Here is a 21,963-nt window from a genome sequence, read left to right on the forward strand (position 1 = left end):
AGCCAAGAAAACCAAGAAAAAGCAATCAAACATGTGAAGGAAACAGTTCAGGACTTGAAGACTGAAACAGAGTTAATAAAGAAAACACAAACCGAGGGAACTCTGGAAATGTAAAATCTGGGTAAATGAACAGGAACTACAGAGACAAGTATAACCAACACAATAAAAGAGATAGAAGAAAGAATCTCAGGCACTGAAGATACTATAGAGGAAATAGACTCATTGGTCAAAAAACATTATATCCAACAAATTCTTAACACAAAACATCCAGGAAATCTGGGACACCATGAAAAGACCAAACCTAAGAATAATAGGGGTAGAAGAACTCCAGCTCAAAGGCACAGAAAATATATTCAATAAAATTATAGAAGAAAACTTTCCCAACCTAAAGAAGGATATCCCTATGAAGGTACAAAGAGCTTACAGAAGATCTATAATGGATCAAAAAAAATCTCCTCACCATATAATAATCAAAACACAAAACATACAGAACAAAGAAAGAATATTAAGAGCTGCCAAGGAAAAAAAGTCAAGTAACATATAAAGGTAAGCCTATCAGAATTACACCTGACTTCTCAGTGGAAATCATAAAAGTCTGAGGTCCTCAATATATGTGCTGTAGACACTAAGAGACCATGGATGCAAGCCCAGACTATTATACCCAGCAAAGCTTTTATTCATTATTGATGGAGAAAACTAGATATTAAGTGACAAAACAGATTTAAACAATACATATCCATAAACCCAACTTTACAGAAAGTACTAGAATGAAAATCTCAACCCAAGGAAGCCAACTACACCCACAATAACACAGACATCTGACAACCTCGCCCCTCCCCGCCCCCAAGCATAACCCAAAGACAGGAAACTAGTGAAAGATAACCGGAGTATGCAACCACTGGTCATTAATATCAGTAAATATCAATGGTCTCAATTCACCTATAAAAAGACACAGGTTAAGAGAATGGATACAAAAACAGGATCCAGCATTCTTGATGTTTACAGGAAACACACCTCAACCTCAAAGACAGACACTACCTCAGAGTAAAGGGTTGGGAAAAGGTTTTCCAATCAAATGGACCTAAGAAACAAGCAGGTGTGGCTATCCTAATATCCAACAAAATTGATTTCAAACTAAAATCAATCAAAAGAGATGGAGCAGGATACTTGATACTCATAACAGGAACGATTCATCAAGATGAAGTCTCAGTCCTGAATATCTATGCCCCTAATACAAGAGCACCCACGTTTGTAAAAGAAACATTACTAAAACTTAAATCGCACATCAAACCCCACACACTAATAGTAGGAGATTTCAACACTCCTCTTTCCACAATGGACAAGTCAAACAGACAGAAACTTAACAGAAAAATAAGAGAACTAACAGATGTAATGAATCAAATGGACTTAACAGACATCTATAGAACATTACACCCAAACAAAAAAGAATATACCTTCTTCTCAGCACCTCACAGAATCTTCTCTAAAACTGATCACATTCTCAGTAACAAAGCAAACACCCACTGATACAAAAAAAATGGAGTAATCCACTGTGTCTTATTAGATCACCATGAAGTAAAGTTAGATTCAACAACAATTTCACCCCCAGAAAGCCTACAAACACATGGAAACTGAACAGTCAACTACTGAACCACTCCTGGGTCAAGAAAGAAATAAAGAAATTAAAATCTTCCTTGAATTCAATGAAAATGAAGGCACATAATACCCAAACATATGGGACACTATAAAAGCAGTGCTAAGAAGAAAGTTCTTAGCACTAAGTGCCCACATAAGAAAAATGGAGAAAGCTCACATCAATGACCTAACAGCATGCCTGAAAGCTCTAGAAAAAAAGAAGCAGACTCGCCCAAAAGGGGAAGAAGACAGGAAATAATCAAGTTGAGGGCTGAAATCAACAAAATAGAAACACAAAAAACCATACAAAGCATCAATGAAACAAAGAGCTGGTTCTTTGAGAAAATCAATAAGATTGACAAACCCTTATCCAAACTAATCAAGAGGCAGAGAGAGAACATCAAAATTAACAAAATCAGAAATGAAAAGGGAGACATAACAACAAACACTGAGGAAATTCAGAGAATCACTAGGTCCTACTACAAAACCTGTACTCCACAAAATTGGAAAATGTAAAAGAAATGGACAGTTTTTAAGATAGATACCATCTAACAAAATTAAATCAAGACCAGGTGAAAAATTTAAATAGATCTATAAGCCGCAAGGAGATAGAAGCTGTCATCAAAAACCTCCCAACCCAAAACAGCCCAGAGCTGGATGGCTTTAGTATAGAATTCTACCAGAACTTTCAAGAAGAGCTAATACCTATATTCCTCAAAGTGTTCCACATAATTGAAACAGAAGAGTCATTGCCAAACTTTTTTTATGAACCTTCAGTTATCCTGATACCAAAACCGTACAAAGACTCAACCAAGAAAGAGAATTACAGACCAATCTCACTCATGAACATGAATGCAAAATTTCTCAATAGAATACTGGCAAACCGAATCTAAGAACACATCAAAAAATCATCCATCATGATTAAGTAGGCTTCATCCCAGAGATGCAGGGCTGGTTCAACATACGAAAATCTATCAATTTAATCCATCATATAAACAAACTGAAAGAAAAAAAAATGATCATTTAATTAGATGCTGAAAAAGCAGTTGGCAAAATTCAATACCCCTTCATGATAAAGGTCTTGAGGAGATTAGGGATACAAGGATCATATCTAAATTTAATAAAAGCAATATACAGCAAGCTGACAGCTAACATCAAATTAAATGGAGAGAAACTCAAAGTGATCCCACTAAAATCAGGAACACGACAAGGCTGTCCACTCTCTCCATATCTCTTCAACATAGTTTTTGAAGTTTTAGCAATAGCAATAAGACAACATAAAGAGATCAAGGGGATTCAAATTGGAAAGCGAGAAGTCAGAATTTTGAAGATGATATGATAGTGTACATAAGTGACCCCCAAAACTCTACCAGAGAACTCCTACAGTGGTAGCAGGATACAAAATCAACTCAAATCAGTAGCCTTCCCATACACAAAGGATAAAGAAGCAGAGAGGGAAATCAGAGAAACATCACCTTTCACAACAGCCACAAATCACATAAAATATCTTGGGGTAACACTAACCAAGGAAGTGAAAGACCTATTTGACAAGAAATTTAAGTCTTTGAAGAAAGAAACTGAAGAAGATACCAGAAAATGGAAAGATTTTTCATGCTCTTGGGTAGGAAGGACCAATATAGTAAAAATGGCAATTCTACCAAAAGCAATATATAGATTCAATGCAATCCCCATCAAAATCCCAACACAATCCTTCACAGACCTTGAGAGAACAATAATCAACTTCATATGGAAAAGCAAAAAAAACCCAGTATAGCCAAAACAATCCTGTACAATAAAGGAACTTCTGGAGGCATCACCATCCCTGACTTCAAGCTTTATTTCAGAGCTACAGTAAAAAAAACAGCTTGGTATTGGCCTAGAAACAGAGACTTTGACCAATGGAATCGAATTGAAGACACAGATATTAATCCACACACCTATGTACACCCGATTTTTGACAAAGAAGCTAAAATTATATATTGGCAAAAAGAAAACATCTTCAACAAATGGTGCTGGCATAACTGGATGTCAACATGTAGAAAATGAAAATAGATCCATATCTGTCACCATGCACAAAATTCAAGTCCAAATGGATTAAAGACCTTAATATAAACCCAACCACACTAAACCTGATAGAGTAGAAAGTGGGAAGCAGCCTTCAATGCATAGGCACAGGAAACCTCTTTCTAAATAAAACCCCAGTAGCACAGACAATAAGAGGACAATAAATAAATGGTACATCCTTAAACTGAGAAGCTTCTGTAAAACAAAAGACACAGTCATTAAGCCAAAAGGCAGCCTACTAAATGGGAAGAAATCTTAACCAACCCCACATCAGACAAGGGACTGATTTCCAAAATCTATAAAGAACTCAAGAAATTAGACATTAAAATTCTAAATAGCCCAATTAAAAAGTGGTGTACTGAACTAAACAGAGAATTCTCAACAGAACAATTTTTAATGGCCAAAAGATATTTGAGGACATGTTCAAAACTTCCTTAGCTATCAGGGAAATACAAATCAAAACAGCTATGAGAGACAATCTTACACCTGTCAGAATGGCTAAGATCAAAAACCCCAATGACAACTTATCCTGGAGAGGATGTGGAGCAAGGGGAACACTCATCCATTGCTGATGGGAATGCAAACTTGTGCAACCACTTTGGAAATCAGTATGGTGGTTTCTCAGAAAACTGAGAATTAACCTACCTCAGGATCCAGCAATACCACTCTTGGGAGTATACCCAAAAGATGCTCAATCATACTACAAAAGCATTTGTTCAACTATGTTCATAGCAGCATTATTTGTAATAGCCAGAACCTGGAAACAACCTAGATGCTCCTCAACTGAAGAATGGATAAAGTGTGGCACATCTACACACTCAGCGGTAAAAAAAATGACATCTTGATTTTTGCATGCAAATGGATGGAATTAGAAAACACTATCCTGAGTGAGGTAACCCATACCCCCAAAACGATTTTGGTATGTACTCACTCATAAGTGGATACTAGTCATAAACTAAGGACATCAAGCCTATAGTTCATGATCCTAGAGAAGCTAAGTAATAAGGTGAACCCAAACAAAAACATATATAGATCCACCTGGAAATCAGAAACAGACAAAAATTTGGGAGCATGGGAACGGGGGGGTAGATGGAAGGGGAGAAGGGGGGTTGAGGAGAACTTGAGGGAAGGGGATAGTCAAGATGCAGGAAGGACAGATATGAGAGCAAGAAAAGAGATATTTTGATTGAGGGAGCTATTATGGGGTTAGTAAGAAACCTGGCTCTAGAAAAATGCCCAGGAATCCACAAGGATGACTCCAGCTAAGACCCTAAGCAATAGAGGAGAGGGTGTCTGAACTGACCTTACACTATAGTCAGACTGATGATTATCTTAAATATCACCATAGAACCTTCATCCAACAACAGATGGAAACAGAGGCAATGACCCACATCGGAGCACTGGACTGAGCTCCCAAGATCCAGATTCAGAGTGGAAGGAGTGAGAATATGAGCAAGGAATTCAAGACCACGAGGGGGTCATCCACTGAGACAGTTTGCCTGAGCTAATGGGAGCTCACCAACTCCAACTGGATTGGGAGTGAACCAGCATGGGATCAAACTAGTCCCTCTGAATGTGGTTGACAGTTGGGGCAAACTGAGGGGCCACTGATAGTGACACTGGGATTTGTCTCTACAGCATGTACTGACCTCTTGGGATCTTCTCTTTGGATGTAAACCTTGCTCAACCTAGATGTAGTAGGGAAAGCCTTGGACTTTCCACAGGATGGGGGGCATGGCCATCTCTTAGGATTGGAGGGGGTGGGGTGGGAGGGTGTGTGGAAAGAGTGGAAGGGAAGAGGAGAGGGAGGGAGTGGGAATTTGGATTGGTAATTTTTTAAGTAATAAAATATGTAAAAATAAACTTGTTGTCTAGATTTCTTTAAGAACAGATTGAAAAAAATGCTAACCAGACTTTTAATCAGTTGCTATTACAGGATTACTGGCCCCTAGCTACAGAGCCAGAGGCCAGCGACTCCCAAATATAACTTGATGGTGAAGATCAAGTTTGCCCAATAGGGCTTAGCTGCCCTGATTCAACACTAAGTAGTCTAACAATAACATTGCTCCTCTTTCCCATGACATAATTGTTTATCAACAATAAACAACAAAAAGGGGGCAATGTAAGCCCCTCAAGTCACACGACCTCCAACTGCCAGGTTCCACCCACAGGACACTCTAACTGCCTTAATTGCTGAACCTAGTCCTCACCCTTCATAATAAAAAACCCAATCTCTGAACATGAAATCCCACCAATCTCCACCCTGGAAAGCTCTACCCTCTCCCCAAGAAACTCTATATAAGCCCCATTTCCTGTTCTGATTGCTGCTGTTTCTCACCCAAGGAGAGGCAATCAGCCTTCTGGTTTTTCTTTTTCCAATGCCTTGTGTGATATTTGTCGTGTGATGTTACTTTGTATAATTCCTTGTCTCCTGACTGCCAGGATACCTTTCCATCCAAGCTTTAATGCTTACGGTGGGGGTGGGGGGTGGGGGCAGGCTTTCAAGTTTCCTATGCCCAGAATACTGCCCAGTGTCTCAGCTGACTTGCTGCTGCCTGCAAGATGTCCAACCCTCAGCTGCATCTCAGGCACCACATCTGCTTACACGCTGCCATGCTCCCTGCCATGATGAGAATGGACTAAAATCCTGAAACTGTGAGTTGCTGTGGTCACGGTGTTTTTTGTTTTTTTTTTTTATTACAATAGAAATTTTAGCTAAGACAAATTTCTTTTAGAAACTGTCATTTGCCCATGGGTCACCACTGTCTCCTCTTTATACAGAGGCAGTCATTTGCTCCCAGGGACAAGTACCTCTTCTCCCTCTCTTTTGCCCACCTTTTCCTCTCTCCCTTATTCCCTTCCCTTTCTCCCTTGTCTTTTATCTCCTACCTTCCAGGACCGTGAACTCTGGTTAGTAGGTGAATAATCTAGTTAGACAGCAGCTCAACTTCTCCATGTTTAATGACAGAAGTGTGACCTCCAGAAACAAGACCTTAACATCAGCTTGTGTGAGCAACCAAGAGCCTTGGCAATCGCCTGTGCTATTTGGTGGTGACCATGGGTCCCTTTTCTTAATAATTCAACAGGCTGTAACCTGTTCCTGGCACTGGAGGTTTAATTTGGTGGCATAAGATGCCTACTTGAAGCCTTCTCTCCCCTGTTATTTTTTGTCTCCCTTTGGGTTTCTTTCACATATGTATAGGAAGCTCCTAACGTAGTCGGTTCCCATAGAGTTTTTCATGGGACCTTTAGTATTGATTGTCCCTCTCCGTTTTCCCTCCTTTACCTTTCTGTCCCATCCCCCTGTCATCAAACCACCCAACTCTAGTTTACCTTTATAGCTTCATAACACTATAGACCACTTCCTTTCCTTGAGAGATCCTCTCCTCCCTCCTGGTCCCTTAGTAGGTACCAAACCTCTGTGGTTATTCAGATTGTAGTTCCCATATCAGAACTTTAAAAGGTAACATCCTTAAAAGAGAAAAATACCATCTTTGTCCACATGTGCTGAGCACTGTAGGCTTTTGTTGCTGGAGTCTGACATGGGCATGCGCAGAGCACACAGGGTGCACAGTTGTTGAGAGCCATCATGTGCTCACAGCACATCCCTATGAACTGGGTTGCTAAGGATGAAGCAGAGTTCAGCTTACACTGAACCAAGGAGCTGCCCTGGCAGGACGTTCTTTTGGATCAGTGGGGAAGACTTAACCAGTGTTTTGAATATTTACTGTTGAGTTTGGGAGGGTGCGGGAGGGCCTGTGGAGCCTTGAGGTTCAACATGCAAGAGAACCTTGATTTTGATGCCCATACTATTAGAGCCCCTCAGCGGGCTGGTAGACCCGCCTGTGGCCCGCATGCCTGGGTCATGGGTGCTGGGGTCGTAAAAGGCAGGAATTTCCTTTCTACTTAATTAGGTATGACTCTATGGCCAGTGTAGGCTATGTGGCTTCAGCGAATACCATGTGAATGAATACGACAGGAGTGGCAGGTGATGGGGCCCGGCGAGAGGCAGGAGGGGCAGGAGGGGCAGGAGGGGCAGCAACTCTTCGGAACAGCCAGGGTCTACCAGGGAGAAACACACCTTCCAGAGCTGCCTGAGGGAGGGCAGGGGTCATGCTTAAGGCTCTTCCTTCATGGAAACCACTGGGGTTTTGTGCCTGCTTTAGGCTCCTAGGCATCTGAAACCTGCACACCTTGGAAGGGCAGCTCCTAGGCTTTCTTTAAGAGAAGCAAAACAAAGAACTTCAATTAATTTACAAATCCTTTTTCATTCTCTCCTTTAGAGCACTTTATCGGGCGCTTTAAAGGGATTTAGCTAATAAAACCATATACATTTTTTTATGTGTACACTTAAAATTTTTTTTAGATTTGAGTGTTTTGCCTGCATGTATTTTCAGTGTGCCACACATGCGTCAGAAGAAGGTGTTTGACCTCCTGGAACTGGAGTTATGGACAGTTCTGATCTGCATGTGGGTGCTGGGAACCAAACCCAGGTCCCCTGCAGGAAAAACTAGAGCTCGTAAATGCCAAGCCATCTCTCCAGCCCTCAGTGCATATGTTTTTAATGCTATGTTATATGCGACAGACAAGATTGTACCATGAGATAAATTTTCACTTAAAATATCAACTTCAAGTAAAAAAAATCACCAAGAAATATCACGCCTATGTCTTTCATGCTTGCTGAGGAATTTCATAAGGAATTTTTCAACATAAACTATAACCCCTTATATACATGTTATGTGTGCTTTGGTATGTACGTGAAGGCTAGAGGTTGTCATTCTCCTTTTCAATTTCTTTTCCTCTCATTAAAAAACATATGTGTGTGTGCACATGTGCCCCACACATGCCCAGTAAGTGTGTGAAGGTCAGAAGAGAACCATATTTGACAGTTGTGTTCTGCCATGTCATGGGTTCTGGGGATTGAACTAAGGCCACTGTGTCTGCCAGTGGCTGCCCTCATGTGGTGAACCACCCTATGGTCCCTACACCTCAGCTTTTGAGACAGATTCTCTTACCCAAATCCCCACTGTGTTTGACTGATTGTCTTGGAGTATACTGATTCACCTAGACTTGCAGGTAAGCAAGCTTTGGGGATCCTCCTGTATCCACATCTCCAAGTTTCTCAAGGTGCTGGGGGTTCTGAACTCCGGGCTTGCAGGGTGAGTGCTTTACTAACTGAGTTTTACCAATCACTGCAGCCCCTCTTTCCTAGTCCTTGTTTCTTATTTCTCACTAGATCATAGGCAGGAAACAATGACCCTCAACAGTAGATTTCCATAGCTCACATGCTCCTTGATCATGTCTGTGGTTGTGAGATTGTTTAGTCTATAGTTATCCAGTCTTCCAAATTAGAGCTTCAGATGCTGGAAGCATTTGTACATGCTCTTGAAGATGCGAGTTGAAGCATCACAGCAGCATTGTGTAAGATAGCTACAGTGTTGAATCCCCATTCTACAGATGGGGAGGTTGGTTTATGGCTCATAGGAAGTCTAAGTAGTAACTAGTAACTAACAGTGATTGGGGTAGGATTCAAATCCAAGCTGAGTTCAATCTTTTGGGCACTCTCCTGTTATCCAGAGAGCCTGCTCTGAGGAAGGATGAAGCCTGATATAGAGCACTCGCCTTGAATGGGACAGCCATGCACTGTATGCCTAGCACAGAAATGAACACCCGAGTAGAGAAATAAGTAAATAAGAAAATTTTAGTTTCTTCTCTTACATCAGAAGGAAATACACTTTGCCATCTAGTATTTACACATGAATGTGCCTTTACATAGTATTCTGTAATTTCCTAAAATGTCCTCTCAATTTGTAGGACATCACTGCATTATGCCTGTGACCACAACCACCCAGCTGTGCTAACATTGTTATTATCAAACTGTGCAGACACTAATATCCAGGATGATGAAGGCTGTATACCCTTGATTAAGGAAGCTATCGAACAACTGTTTTGGCATGAAATGGCTTATCCTTGTTTGGTTTTTGTTGTGATGAAAACACTGGCCAAAAACAGCTCAGGAAAGGACATGCTTATTCGGCCTACAATTCCACAACACAGTCCCTCCTGAAGGGAAACCAGGGCAGGATCTCAGGCAGGACCAGAGGCAGGAAATGAAGCAGAGGTCATGGGGATGCTGCTTTTCCATGGCTCTTTCCAAGGCTTGCTCAGATTTCTTATACTACTCAGGACCACCTGCCCAGTCATGCCACCACCCCTAGGAAGCTGTGTCCTCCCATATCAATCCTAATCAAGAAAATGTTCTACAGACTTCCCAGAGTCCAGTCTGGTGGAGGCAATTCTTCAAGTGAGGTTTGTTCTTTCCAACTTATCAAAACAAGCAAATAGACAAGCAACTTCCCCCACTATAACAATAGCCGAACAGTGCTGGTGAAATGCTTTACTATCTAGGTGTGGTGGCACACCCCTGAAATCCTACCTCTTGGAAAGCTTTCGTAGGGAGGTTATGAATTTAGGCAAGTCTGGGGTACTTAAGAGGACCCTGTCTGAAAAAAAGGAGAGATAATTTGCATAACCTAAACAATTGGTCTGATCCAAAGGTATCTACTCAATGTAATTGTTTTTATTCTGACTTTCTTGAATTCAATATCTCTTTCGTTACACAATACCCACAGGCCACCCAGCGGGAGAATGTGGAGTGTGTTTCTATATTACTCATGCAGGGTGCTGATCCCCATACAAAAGAGTTCAGAGGGAATAGAGCCATTCACCATGCCATTTTCAGAGGTAACACAACAATTGCCTGGAAACTGCTCGAATACAATGCAAATATTGAAGCCAAAACAGAGGTAAAAATCATTCAACTTCATTCCCAATGTACTTCCAGCAATGACGCTCAGATCACTTTCCACATTCTGAAGCTCAAGCAGTCTCACTGAATCTGTTCAGAGTCAGACATTTTTTTTTCAAATGTGTTTTTTATAGTTTTTGTAGATAACTTAAAGGAACTTAGCACAGCACATTTTGTTTCAGACTTGGGCTTTACTTTGAAATTGAACAAGTAAAGGATTTGAGCCCACATATAATTTACATGCTCATAAGCAATAAAAAATAATTTTAAGGTAAATGTCTGTAGACAAAACCAGAAATCTGTGCAGTTAAGAAGCTATTGCTGTGGTTTGTCTCCCAGAGACGAGGCTAGAGTGGAAAGGTCACAGGCTAATGCGGAAATCTGATCATTGAAGAAAACATACTGAGAAGACATTTTTTATTTTACTTTCTCAAATCTTCTATGTACATAGTGAAGGGGCCAAAATGTGACTCCATCTTAGACAAGGAGCAACTACATTGTAATTGATGACCTAACCCTGAATCCCCAGTCAGGTTTAGCCAATTGGCTAAACAGTTCCAAACCTGTCCTTATAAGGCTGGGAGACCCAGAGTTGCAGGATCTGGCTGCTACTGACCATGTGACAGAAAATCCCAGAATGGATAAAAATGTTACTAGCCCCGTCCAATCAACATGTGCCACATGTAATTGCTCCCCGACTGCCCGATTAAAACAAAGATACTTAGAATTCCCCATGTCCCCTTTTAAAAGAGCCTGCATGTCCTTGTCCCTGGTCCTCATTAGCATTTTATATGGGTGATGGACTGTTGCACGCTGGCTATTTCTGAAGAATAAGCACTCTTTGTGTTACATACCATTTGAGTCTGGGGTCTTCCTCCAGCATTTTTTGACCACTACAATAGAAAGTGATGTTTTGTATATGGGAGATAATTTTTAGTTAGGAAAAAATAGTTTTGAAAAACAGATGGAGAAACTGCTCCAGAGATGCCACTTGAGCCCAGTCATTCAACAGAGGCACAGCAAACCTAACTCCATGTTTTAGGGTTGGGGCAATGGAGGCACAGCTCCGTGGAGCTAAGAAGCTTTGAACCAGCGAGTGTTTGTGGGAAGTTCTGGAGATGAGTGGTGTTCACTGGCAATGTTGGACAGGGGAAGGTGTGTCAAAGCGAAGAGAATCCCTGTGTATGTGAATCTGCAGCAAGGGCTGAAGGAAAATCTATTCTTTTGTGACTCTTTTTGTTTATGAAATGTATGATAAATTTTCAGTTGACAAGCATGTCAGTTTATAAAATGAATTTTTTTCTTTACAGTACGGGTTTACACCATATAAACTAGCCTTATGTGAAAACCAACACAAGATGGCAGAATTTTTAATACAGAACGGTACAGATGCACATTCGGTGCTTAAGCCAAATAGGTACTGTCTCTTTTTTACACTCTTAGTGCTGTTCTTGAGGGTGACATTGCTTAAGTAATGAACACTAAAATGGTAGGAGGAATATGGCTTCAACTCAGAAGCTCATATTGAGAAAGCCTAGCACACAGGGTGTGTGAGCTGGAAAAGAGACTGTTCCAACTTAAACAAAAGAACACTGTGTACCAGGGCTCAGCTTACCATTTACAAACAACAGTTTGTCATTTCTAATCTGATTGATTCTCAATTTTCTATGAGTTAAAGCAGCTTTACATTAATGTTGTTTCCTTTGAAAAGTGTCAAATTCACTCCCAGCAGTGAAATTTATAATAATTTTAGTATTTTTGTTCTGTTTCTTATATTTTTTTCAATATACTATGCTCAACATAAAAAGTTTTTTTTTAAAACTGGGCCAAGGGAAGATGGGGAGAGAAAAGTGTGAAGGGGAGAATGCAGGGAGCTCGGAGGAATGGGGTGCTTGGGATATAGGAAGGGTGGATATGGGAGCAGGGAAGCATATATCTTAATTTAAGGAGCTACCTGAGGGTTGTCAAGAGACTTGACCCTAGAGGGGTTCCCAGGTTTCCAGGGAGACGCCCCCAGTTAGTTCCTTGGGCAGCTGAGGAGAGGGAGCCTGAAAAGGCCAGTTCCTATAGCCATACTGATGAATTTCTTGCATATCACCATAGAACCTCCACCTGACGATAGATGAAGAAAATGACAGAGCCCCACACTGGAGCACCGGACTGAGCTCCCAAGGTCCTGATGAGGAGCAGAAGGAGAGAGAACATGAGAAAGAAAGTCAGGACCGTGAGGGAACCTCCATCTGGCGACAGATGGGGAAGGTGACTGAGCCCCACATTGGAGCACTGGACTGAGCTCCCAAGGTCCTGATGAGGAGCAGAAGGAGCGAGTACATGAGGGAGAAAGTCAGGAACGAGAGGGGTGCGTTCACTCATGGAGACGGTGGGACAGAACTAATGGGAGATCACCAACTCCAGTTGGAATGGGACTGATGGATCATGCGACCAAACCCGTCTCTCTGAATGTGGCCAACAGCGGGGGCTGACTGAGAAGCAAAGGACAATGGCTCTGGGCTCTGATTCTTCTGCATGGACGGGCTCTGTGGGAGCCTTCTCAGCTTGGTCAATCACCTTCCTGGACCTGGGGGGAGTTGGGAGGACCTTGGTCTTAGCATAGAGTGGGGAACCCTGATGGCTCCTTGGCCTTGAGAGGGAGGGAGGGGAGGTATGGGTGGAGGGGAGGGGAGGGGAGGGAAGGGGGAGAAGGAGGGGAGGGAAGGGGGAGAAGGAGGGGAGGGAAGGGGGAGAAGGAGGGAAGGAGATGGAAATTTTTAAATATAAAAAAAATAAACCATGAGAAAAAAAAATCCTGTTGTCTTTTTGATCACTCACTCTGCTGTGATTTCTGAACAACCAAATACATTAGGGTGTCCATCATGACAATTAAATGATATTACCAGATGCTATGTTTTTTTTTTCCTGTTGTCTGAAATGTCTTGACACTGTTGGTCAGATGTGAATCTGTGCACCCAAAGTCCTGAAACAGCTAATCTGGTTAGGAACACTTGTCCACAATGAATACAAAGAACTAAGACTCCATTATGGAAATGCCTCCTCCATAGGATCTAGTTGTAAGGCATTTTCTTAATTTGTGATTGAGGGATGGGTGTATATGGTATATAGTGGGTGGCGCCGTTCCAGGGCTTCTGGTCCTGAGTTCTATAAGAAAACAGCCAGTACCAGCTCCCCTCCGTGGCCTCTGTACCAGCTCCTGCCTCCAGGTTCCTTCCCTGTTTGGTTCCTGCCCTGACGTCCACCAATGATGGACTATGATGTGGACACAGAAGCCAAACGAATCCTTTGTCCCCAAGTTGATTTGGGTCATGGAGTTTCTTTACAGCTCTGCATAGGACACTTGGTATTCAAGATGAGTTCAGCTTTCAAAATCAAATGATTCCTATCTTTTTGTTTATTCATGTAAGTTTAAAGTCAGATGAAATAAAAAGTAAAGCCTGTGTGTGTACGTACTTTATTTTTATGGAAAATATACTTTGTACATACCATATATTCTAAACATGGTTTGGCATCCCTCACATTCACATACTTGTTTTTGTGTCAGGGGACATGCATGCCATGATATTCCCATTCAAGACACAGAACAACCCTGTGTGATCGCTTTGCCTTCCATCTTACTTGAGGCAAGTGATCTATTTTTATTTGGCACTTGGCCACTTACTCCAAGCGAGCAGGCTGGGAAACCTCTTTGGGATTTTACTATTTCCACCTCCCATGTAGTATAAAAGTGCTGGGATTATATAGACACATTACACACTGTCTGATTTTTCTTGAGTTCCAGGTATTCAAATTCTGGGCTGGTGTGACAAGTGTTGATACCCACTGAGTCATCTCTCTGGCCTTAAATTTTTAAAAGAAGACTTTGAGCTTAAATTAAAGAAGTTTTATGAGCAGATTGCTGTTAATTATGGAACCAAGGCTTCTGAGTGCAGAGCACTTTCAGATAGACCTCTAATCTAGTTATAGGGCCTGTGTTTCCCCTAATGAGAATCAGTTAATGTCATTTATTCCTCCATTAATATAAGATAAACAAATTTGTAAAGCTGACACTTTTGAAGCATACAGAGAAAATATGCTTGTGACTTTGACACGGTATAGCACAGTCTTAGGAAATCACGACTAGGAACATGTCAGGAGTAAAGTACTTATCATACAAGCCCATGAATTCAGAGTAAAACTCCTCAGAACACAGAAAGGACCTCATGTGCTAGTGTGTATCTTTAATCTCAGGGAACCTCGAGGGACATGGGAGATGGAGACAGGAAACTGTCTAGAATGTTAGACTTTAGTTAGCCTGGCTTTTACAGCTGTTAATGACAAGAAACTCTGTCTCAAAACTAAGTTAGGAGGCAAGGACTGACAGTCAGGGACGTCCTCTGACCTAAAAACATGCACCGGATCAACAGACAAAATGCATACACACGTGTGAACAGGAACGCATATCAAATATGAAGATAAAAAAATAAGTTTAGATCCTTGATCTAAAAAGACTGGGGATCGTTATCTGCTAAAAGGCATTGAACACAGTGGTCAAGGTTGAAGGTTTTCCTACAGTTTGCTGGAGATCACTTCAGCAGCGGTGCTATTTTGGACAAAGTTCACACTGCAGGTGAAAAGTCCCCAGGACAAGTTCCAAGACAGTGATGACAGCCAAAGCAGAAACCAGAAAAATAAAGCTGCTGGGCTAGCGTATACTGTCAATAGGCCCTGAAGTAGAGCAGTCTTAGCTGTGACCTAGGAAGGACATACCTACAAAAAGAGCGTTGCTTTCCTTGAGTTTTGAAGCTGATTGTGAGTTATAAAGACTCAGGATGACACAAAGAGGTTTACTGAACAAAGAATTAACCAGGCAGTGGTTTCACCATCCACACATGAATGAACTGTTAAAACTATTTGAAGATACCACAAACGTCATGGCTTCTGAGAATACAGGCAGAGGATTGCTTAGAAGCAAAAAAAAAAAAAAAAAAAAAAAAAAAAAAAAAAGTTCCTCATATACTGACCAGTGAGAGCATAGCACTCAAAGAAAGGCCTCCAAAGTTCATGGCAGCGATAGGACTGTGGGGTCATAGGGATGTGGGCAGATGATCGGAACAGGAGCACTGACTCCACGGGCATATAAATACAAGGTCACTGGAGCATGCAAAGCAAATCATATGGACAAAGCACTACGATGTGTGTGTGTGTGTGTGTGTGTGTGTGTGTGTGTGTGTGTGTGTGTTGTTTAAATACGAGGTAAATTTTCTGATTCTTCTCCACGAGGAAAGTTGAAAAGGACAGCAGTAATTAAGCATAATCAACTGCTGAAGATTGAATTTAGAGTTACTTGGCTGGCCCTCTTTCCCATGCCTTTAATCCCAGGGCTTGGGAGCCAGGAGGCAGAAAGAGCTCTTTGATTTCAAGATCAACACAATGCATACAGTGGGTTTAAAGTCAGCTGGACTGTGTAATGAGATCCTGTTTCAAAAAACAATATTTGTAAATATCTAATGTAAGATATACTCGGGACTCAAGAAAAAAGAAGTTAGAAAACATGCTAAGTGTTTTTATAAGAATCCTTAAATGATGGTCACTTTTGAACATAGGTCACAGTGACGGAACAGCTGCGAAAGAGCCAGAACAGACAACAAAAAGGTGCGTCAGCTTCAACAAAGGTAAGAATTACCCCATCTCCTCCTACCTTCCCTGAAGAAAAGAAGGAAGAGAAAAGATTTTAGATCCACAAGAAGGAGGTAAGGAAATCAAGTATGAATGCAGTTCTGTTGTTTTCAAATATTCTGGAAAGCCTGAATGAATTAAGAAATTATTTCTAAGCACTTTCAAGTGTGAAAATATATTGTCCAAACATTGCTTATTTTGTTTTAATGCTGATATCTGTACTGCCTTTGAATAAATAAGAAAACACCTTTACACCACACACGTCCTTCATAGTCACACAGCAGCAAAGAGGATTGTGAGAAACAGATTCTCCTTGAGTTTTTACGACAAATGCCTTGCATTTTGTACTGCATACCTTTACACAGCTCAGTGCCACTAAACTGTAATTATGTCACAAACAAACTTCAATAAGCAGTCACTTTCATTAATTACCATCTTACCTTATGATGTAATAAAATATTCTGACCTCTTAAATGACTGCAATTTCTCATTTTTGACAGTTTTGTCATACTCTATAACTGTTTTCTTTAGAAACCTCCCATTTTAGGGTGACAGTTTTGTTCCATAGTAAATATTTTGATTTTAGGAAAACTTATCAATCCTAACATGTTTTCCTTTTCTCTTTTTTCCTTTCTTCCTACCTACCTTCCTTTCTTCCTCCCTTCCTTTCTCCCTCCCTCTCTTCCTTCCTTCCTTCCTTCCTTCCTTCCTTCCTTCCTTCCTTCCTCCCTTTCTTTTCTTCTTCCCTTCTTGTTCTTTTGGTTTCTGAGGTGTTATAGGTTGAACACAATGCCTTGGGAGCATTCTAGGCAAGTACCCTACCCACCACCTCCACCTTTAGTGCTTTTCCCTTTAGTTTTTGTTACTAGAACAGGGTAAGGGGGTTCATCATTTCCATGCTGCAAAGCAGGACTCAACAAGAAAAAATTAGAACAAAAAGAGTTTAAAAAATGACATCGTTCTGTATTTCAAAGAATTAGCTGCTTCTCCATTGAGTCTGGACAGACGCTGTGGCAGTGGCAGGAACACCACAGAGTTTTTAAATTCAGCAACTGTCATCACAGTGCCTCTTATACCTAAGTTTCCATTGGCAACCACACTAGGTAGTGAATCCAAAACCTTCCTCCCTCAAGAAGTAAGATGAAGGGAGTCAATATTACTGCAATGGGGGCAGCTTTGTGTCCCCTTTATTATGAAGGGTGTTGTTCTTGACATTTGTGGTGGTGAGAACCAACTGATGGCTCCGGCATGATAAGCAGAGGCTTTACCACTGAGCCACAATCCCAGCCAACTAGTTGGTAGGTCACATGCCTTCCTGAGTCATGGGGCATGCTAGGAAGGCACTAACTTTCTCTCACCATAGAACCTTCATCCGGTGATGGATGAAGATAGAGACAGAGACCCGCACTGGAGCACTGAACTGAGCTCCCAAGGCCCAGATGAAGAGCAGAAGGAGGGAGAACATGAACAAGGAAGTCAGGACCGGGAGGGATGCGTCCATCCACGGAGGCGGTGGGGCTGATCTAATGGGAGCTCACCAAGGCCAGCTGGACTAGAACTGAATGAGCATGTGATCAAACCGGACTCTCTGAATGTGGCTGACAATGAGGGCTGACTGAGAAGCCAATGATAATGGCACTGGGATTTGATTCTATTGCATGTACTGGCTTTTTGGGAGCCTAGTCTGTTTGGATGCACACCTTCCTAGACCTGGATGGAGGGGGGAGGACCTTGGGCTTCCCACAGGGCAGAGCACCCTGACTTCTCTTAGCCCTGGAGGGGGGAAGAGGAGTGTGGGGGAGTAGGAGCGAAATGGGAGGGGGAGGAGGTAGAAATTTTTAATAAATAGATAAAAGGTTAAAAAATGAATGAATGTGTCATTTCTTTTTTTGGTTGTTTGTTTATTTTGGTTTTTGGAGACAGGGCTTTTCTGTGTGTAAATTTAGTACCTGCTCATGGTCATAGGTGTTTTGTACACCAATTTATTATGAGTAGTAACTTTTGATAAATTTGTCTCTGTATTTAAAACAAAGAAGTGTCAATTAAGAGTTTTCCTTGTATTTATTGTCTATAAATCAGTATCCACTTTAAAGGCTCTCCAGATTCAAAGTATATATTAGTGAAATATTAGCATCGGCATTCAGCGCCCATTTTCTACAGTTGCTCATAACATATTTTGCCTTTCTACTCTGCAGGGAATGGAGGAATTAAAGACAAGATCTCACTCAGGTAAGAATGTCTGGATTTTAAATACACTGTGTGTCTAGAGAATATAAAGTTCAGAAGCTGCCACCATATTTTCCTAAGTGGAAGACAATTTCAGCTTCTTGATTATTTGCTAATCTGTGGAGCACATAGTGTTAAATGACTGATTATGCCTCTGATACACTGTGAAATGCTGGGAGCACTCCATGTCTGTGGAGATGATTCAGCGGATAAAGTGCTGGCTGTGCATATAGAGAATGGGAGATGGATGCCCAGGGTCCACATGAGGCCTGCTGGTCTTGTGTGATTCTAGAATCCCGGGGAGCTTATGGTGAGATTGCAAGTGGAGACAGGATTGCTTCCTGGAATGCTGGCCTGGGACTTGCATTCAAGAGCGAGAGACCCAGTCATAAATCTAAGACTGAAGGTGAGGGTCAACCCCTTGGTCTGTAATCCAGTCACCACACCTACTCACTGGCAGGTCTGAAATCACACATACATACAAATACACTGCACATAACATACCATGCACATATATGTAAAATATTAGTTTTCAGGCCATTAATCCTGTTTACTAGTATGTTTGGGGCGAGTTGTCTGCTGGGAAGAATGTGAGCAAAATGGCAAGGTTCAAGACTCTCCCAGGCTTTGCTGAGGATCATCTCAGAATGGCCTTGTAGACATGCTTCTGTTCAGCAGGTTAATAGCCCCTTCAATGAGTTCCACAGCTGTGGTGAACCCCAAGGTAGGTAGAAGCTAGAAAAACAAAGGGGACAATGTTGCTCTCCAGTGTCCTATAAAATGACTCAGAAATGCCCTTGAGTATAAGGAGTTTCATCATAAACTTGTGGACAGACTATCAAAATACAGCTTCAAGGCACCAAAATATGGTGACTTCTGAGATTGTTGGCAGCTTAATGCTTAGACATAGAGTATATTTTATGTTTTCCCAAAGACACTTCTTGGGAGAGAGTGTGAGACTAAATAAAATGCCTAAAAAGCTTATTTACAGAAAACAGGTCATGTTTTAGGGTTAGGGGAAGAAAGGAAATAGGAGCACTAAGTGTTTAGAGCACAAAACAATCAGTTACTGCAACCATCAGAACAAAGTTAGTGGAAAAACCACTATTTCCCCATCTTGTGTGTTTGGATATGTGTGTGTGTGTTTGCATGTGAGTACCTGTGTTTATTTTACATATTTCTCTGTGCTTTGCATATTTCTCTGTGCAGACATGAAGGAAAGAGGAGGAAATTGGTGTCTTGTATCATTTCTAACTTAATCCACTTGACATAAGATCTCTGACTGACCCTGGAGCTGCTCTGGCAGCCAACAAGCCCTAATGGTAGCCTGTCTCTTCCACCCACAGTACTGGGACTACATGTGCACATGTCCATGTCCAGTTTTTTATCTCGATGCTGAGGATTTAAATGTTGTGGGTAGCGAACATTCTTATTTACTTATCTCTTGAACCACTGGCTTTTTAAATTTTTACTTTTAAATAGAACTACTAGTGAGTCTTCACTGAGTGTTACATAGATTGAGATAAGTTGAAACTCCAAAATCAACAAAATCCTTAAGACAGCGATCAATGTTGAATTACATAAATGCAAAACTGTCGCTTAGTATACAGGTAACAAATCTTTCAATGGGGTTTCTCTAAGGACCAAACTCACCCATCACTGCTCTCCGAAATACTTGATGTTCCTGCATCTAAAACAGAGGACAAGGGCAGTACCTCTGCTATTAAGGTAAAATTCTTTTTTTGTGAAATTTATTTTCTTAAGAATTTTGTTGGAGACTCGCCTGCCAGAGCAGGGGGGAGGGAGTCGCTGGCTTCCAGCTGCAGGTGGGACCCCCCCCCAGGTCACCCCGGCTGTCTTCGGGGCCGCCAAGACTTTAGGCGACCCCCAGGGGATGGGCAACTGTGCCGCGGAGGACCGGGTGCATGCCGGTTAGCCGGCAAGGATGCAGCGAGCATCCCGAGCGGCCGCCGCTGCGGCAGCGGCAACCACAGCACGACCTGAGGACGCTGTGCCAGTGGCTGCCAAATTTTCCCCTGCAGAGAGCCAGAGAAGGGAAAAAACGAAGAAAAGAAGCCAAAATCTCGGCTTCGTTAGGTTTTTGAGTTGTTCAAATCGAATTTGTTTATGAAAACGCCCTGCGCCTGTAATTGGAACAAGTGGAGGCAATGGATCCGACTGACCCCTGCTCGCTCGTACTTATTTACGTAATTTCCATCCTCGTTTCGGTTCCCTTCGGTGTTTGGGAACTTCAGAAACTAAAGGTTGGAATACACACTGAAGCATGGCTTATTGCTGGTATCTTTCTGCTGCTGACAATCCCTGTGTCCCTCTGGGGGATTCTGCAGCACTTAGTGCATTTCTGAAACCTATTATAAGGATTCTTTGGATGGTCCCAATATACAGTATGGATAGCTGGTTGGCTTTGAAATTTCCCCAAATTGCCATCTACGTGGACACCTTGAGGGAGTGCTACGAAGCTTATGTCATTTATAACTTCATGATATTCCTTAATAACTACCTAGCAATCCGATTCCCCAATGTGATACTCCACCTGGAAGCTAAAGATCAGCAACAGCTTCTCTGTCCTCTGTGCTGCTGTCCACCCTGGGCTATGGGAGAAATACTGCTTTTTCGGTGCAAACTAGGAGTGTTGCAGTACTCTGTGGTCAAACCGATCACCACTGTGACAGCGTTGATATGTGAGATTGGTGGTGTCTACGGTGAAGGGAACTTTAGTTTCTCCAACGCTTGGACTTACTTGATTATATTAAATAACCTGTCAAAATTGTTTGCAGTGTAGTGTGCTGCCTCTGGCTGTTTTACAATGTTCTGAAAGAAGAGCTCAGCCCTATAAAACCTGTTGGCAAATTTCTTTGTGTCAAACTGGTAGTCTTTGTCTCATTCTGGCAAGCAATGCTTATTGCTTTGTTGGTTAAGGTTGGCGTTATTTCCAAAAAGTGCACCTGGGAATGGCAAAGTGCCGAAGCTGTGGCCACAGGCCTGCAGGATTTCATCATCTGCCTGGAGAAGTTCTTCGCGGCCATTGCCCATCATTACTCCTTCTCCTATAAACCGTACGTGCAAGATGCAGAGAAAGGCTCGTGCTTCTACTCCTTCCTCGCCATGTGGGATTTGTCAGACATTAAAAATGATATTTGTGAGCAAGTGCGACGTGTCGGGAGAACAATGCGAGGTTATCCCCCCAAAAAATGTTTTCCCGAAGACCCAGAGCATACTGAACACCCAAGTCTGCTCTCCTCATCGCCACGCGATGCAGGTTCTCCAGGTTCACTCCACGGCCAGTATCAGGGCTTTGCACATACGATCACTTTTGACATAATCCACTATTAAACACCCCTTCAGCACATCAAGTGAGGCCTTCAGGCTCCGTCCGTGTCACTCAGACTGTGATTGGATGCTGGTTATGTTATTTTCTATTTCTGTAATAAAACACCATGCCCAAGGCAACTTCTAGAAGGAAGGGTTTGTTCGGAATGGGGCCTGTGGTTCAAACGGGATACATACAACCTCATCAGCACCATGGTTCAGGCAGGAAG

At 41.9% G+C, this 21,963-nt stretch overlaps 1 protein-coding gene across 1 annotated transcript; it reads left to right on the forward strand.

Moving 5' to 3' along the window:
* The first annotated feature begins 20,530 nt into the window (after positions 1–20,530).
* On the forward strand, positions 20,531–21,757 carry LOC119802230 (transmembrane protein 184C-like). The gene is given in 4 exon segments (XM_038313180.1): positions 20,531–20,593; positions 20,596–20,764; positions 20,767–21,200; positions 21,203–21,757. Coding segments are annotated over 4 exon segments (1,221 nt in total).
* The last annotated feature ends 206 nt before the right edge of the window (positions 21,758–21,963 follow it).

This window comes from Arvicola amphibius, chromosome 15 (genome assembly GCF_903992535.2).
Source record: "Arvicola amphibius chromosome 15, mArvAmp1.2, whole genome shotgun sequence".
Classification (NCBI taxonomy): domain Eukaryota; kingdom Metazoa; phylum Chordata; class Mammalia; order Rodentia; family Cricetidae; genus Arvicola; species Arvicola amphibius.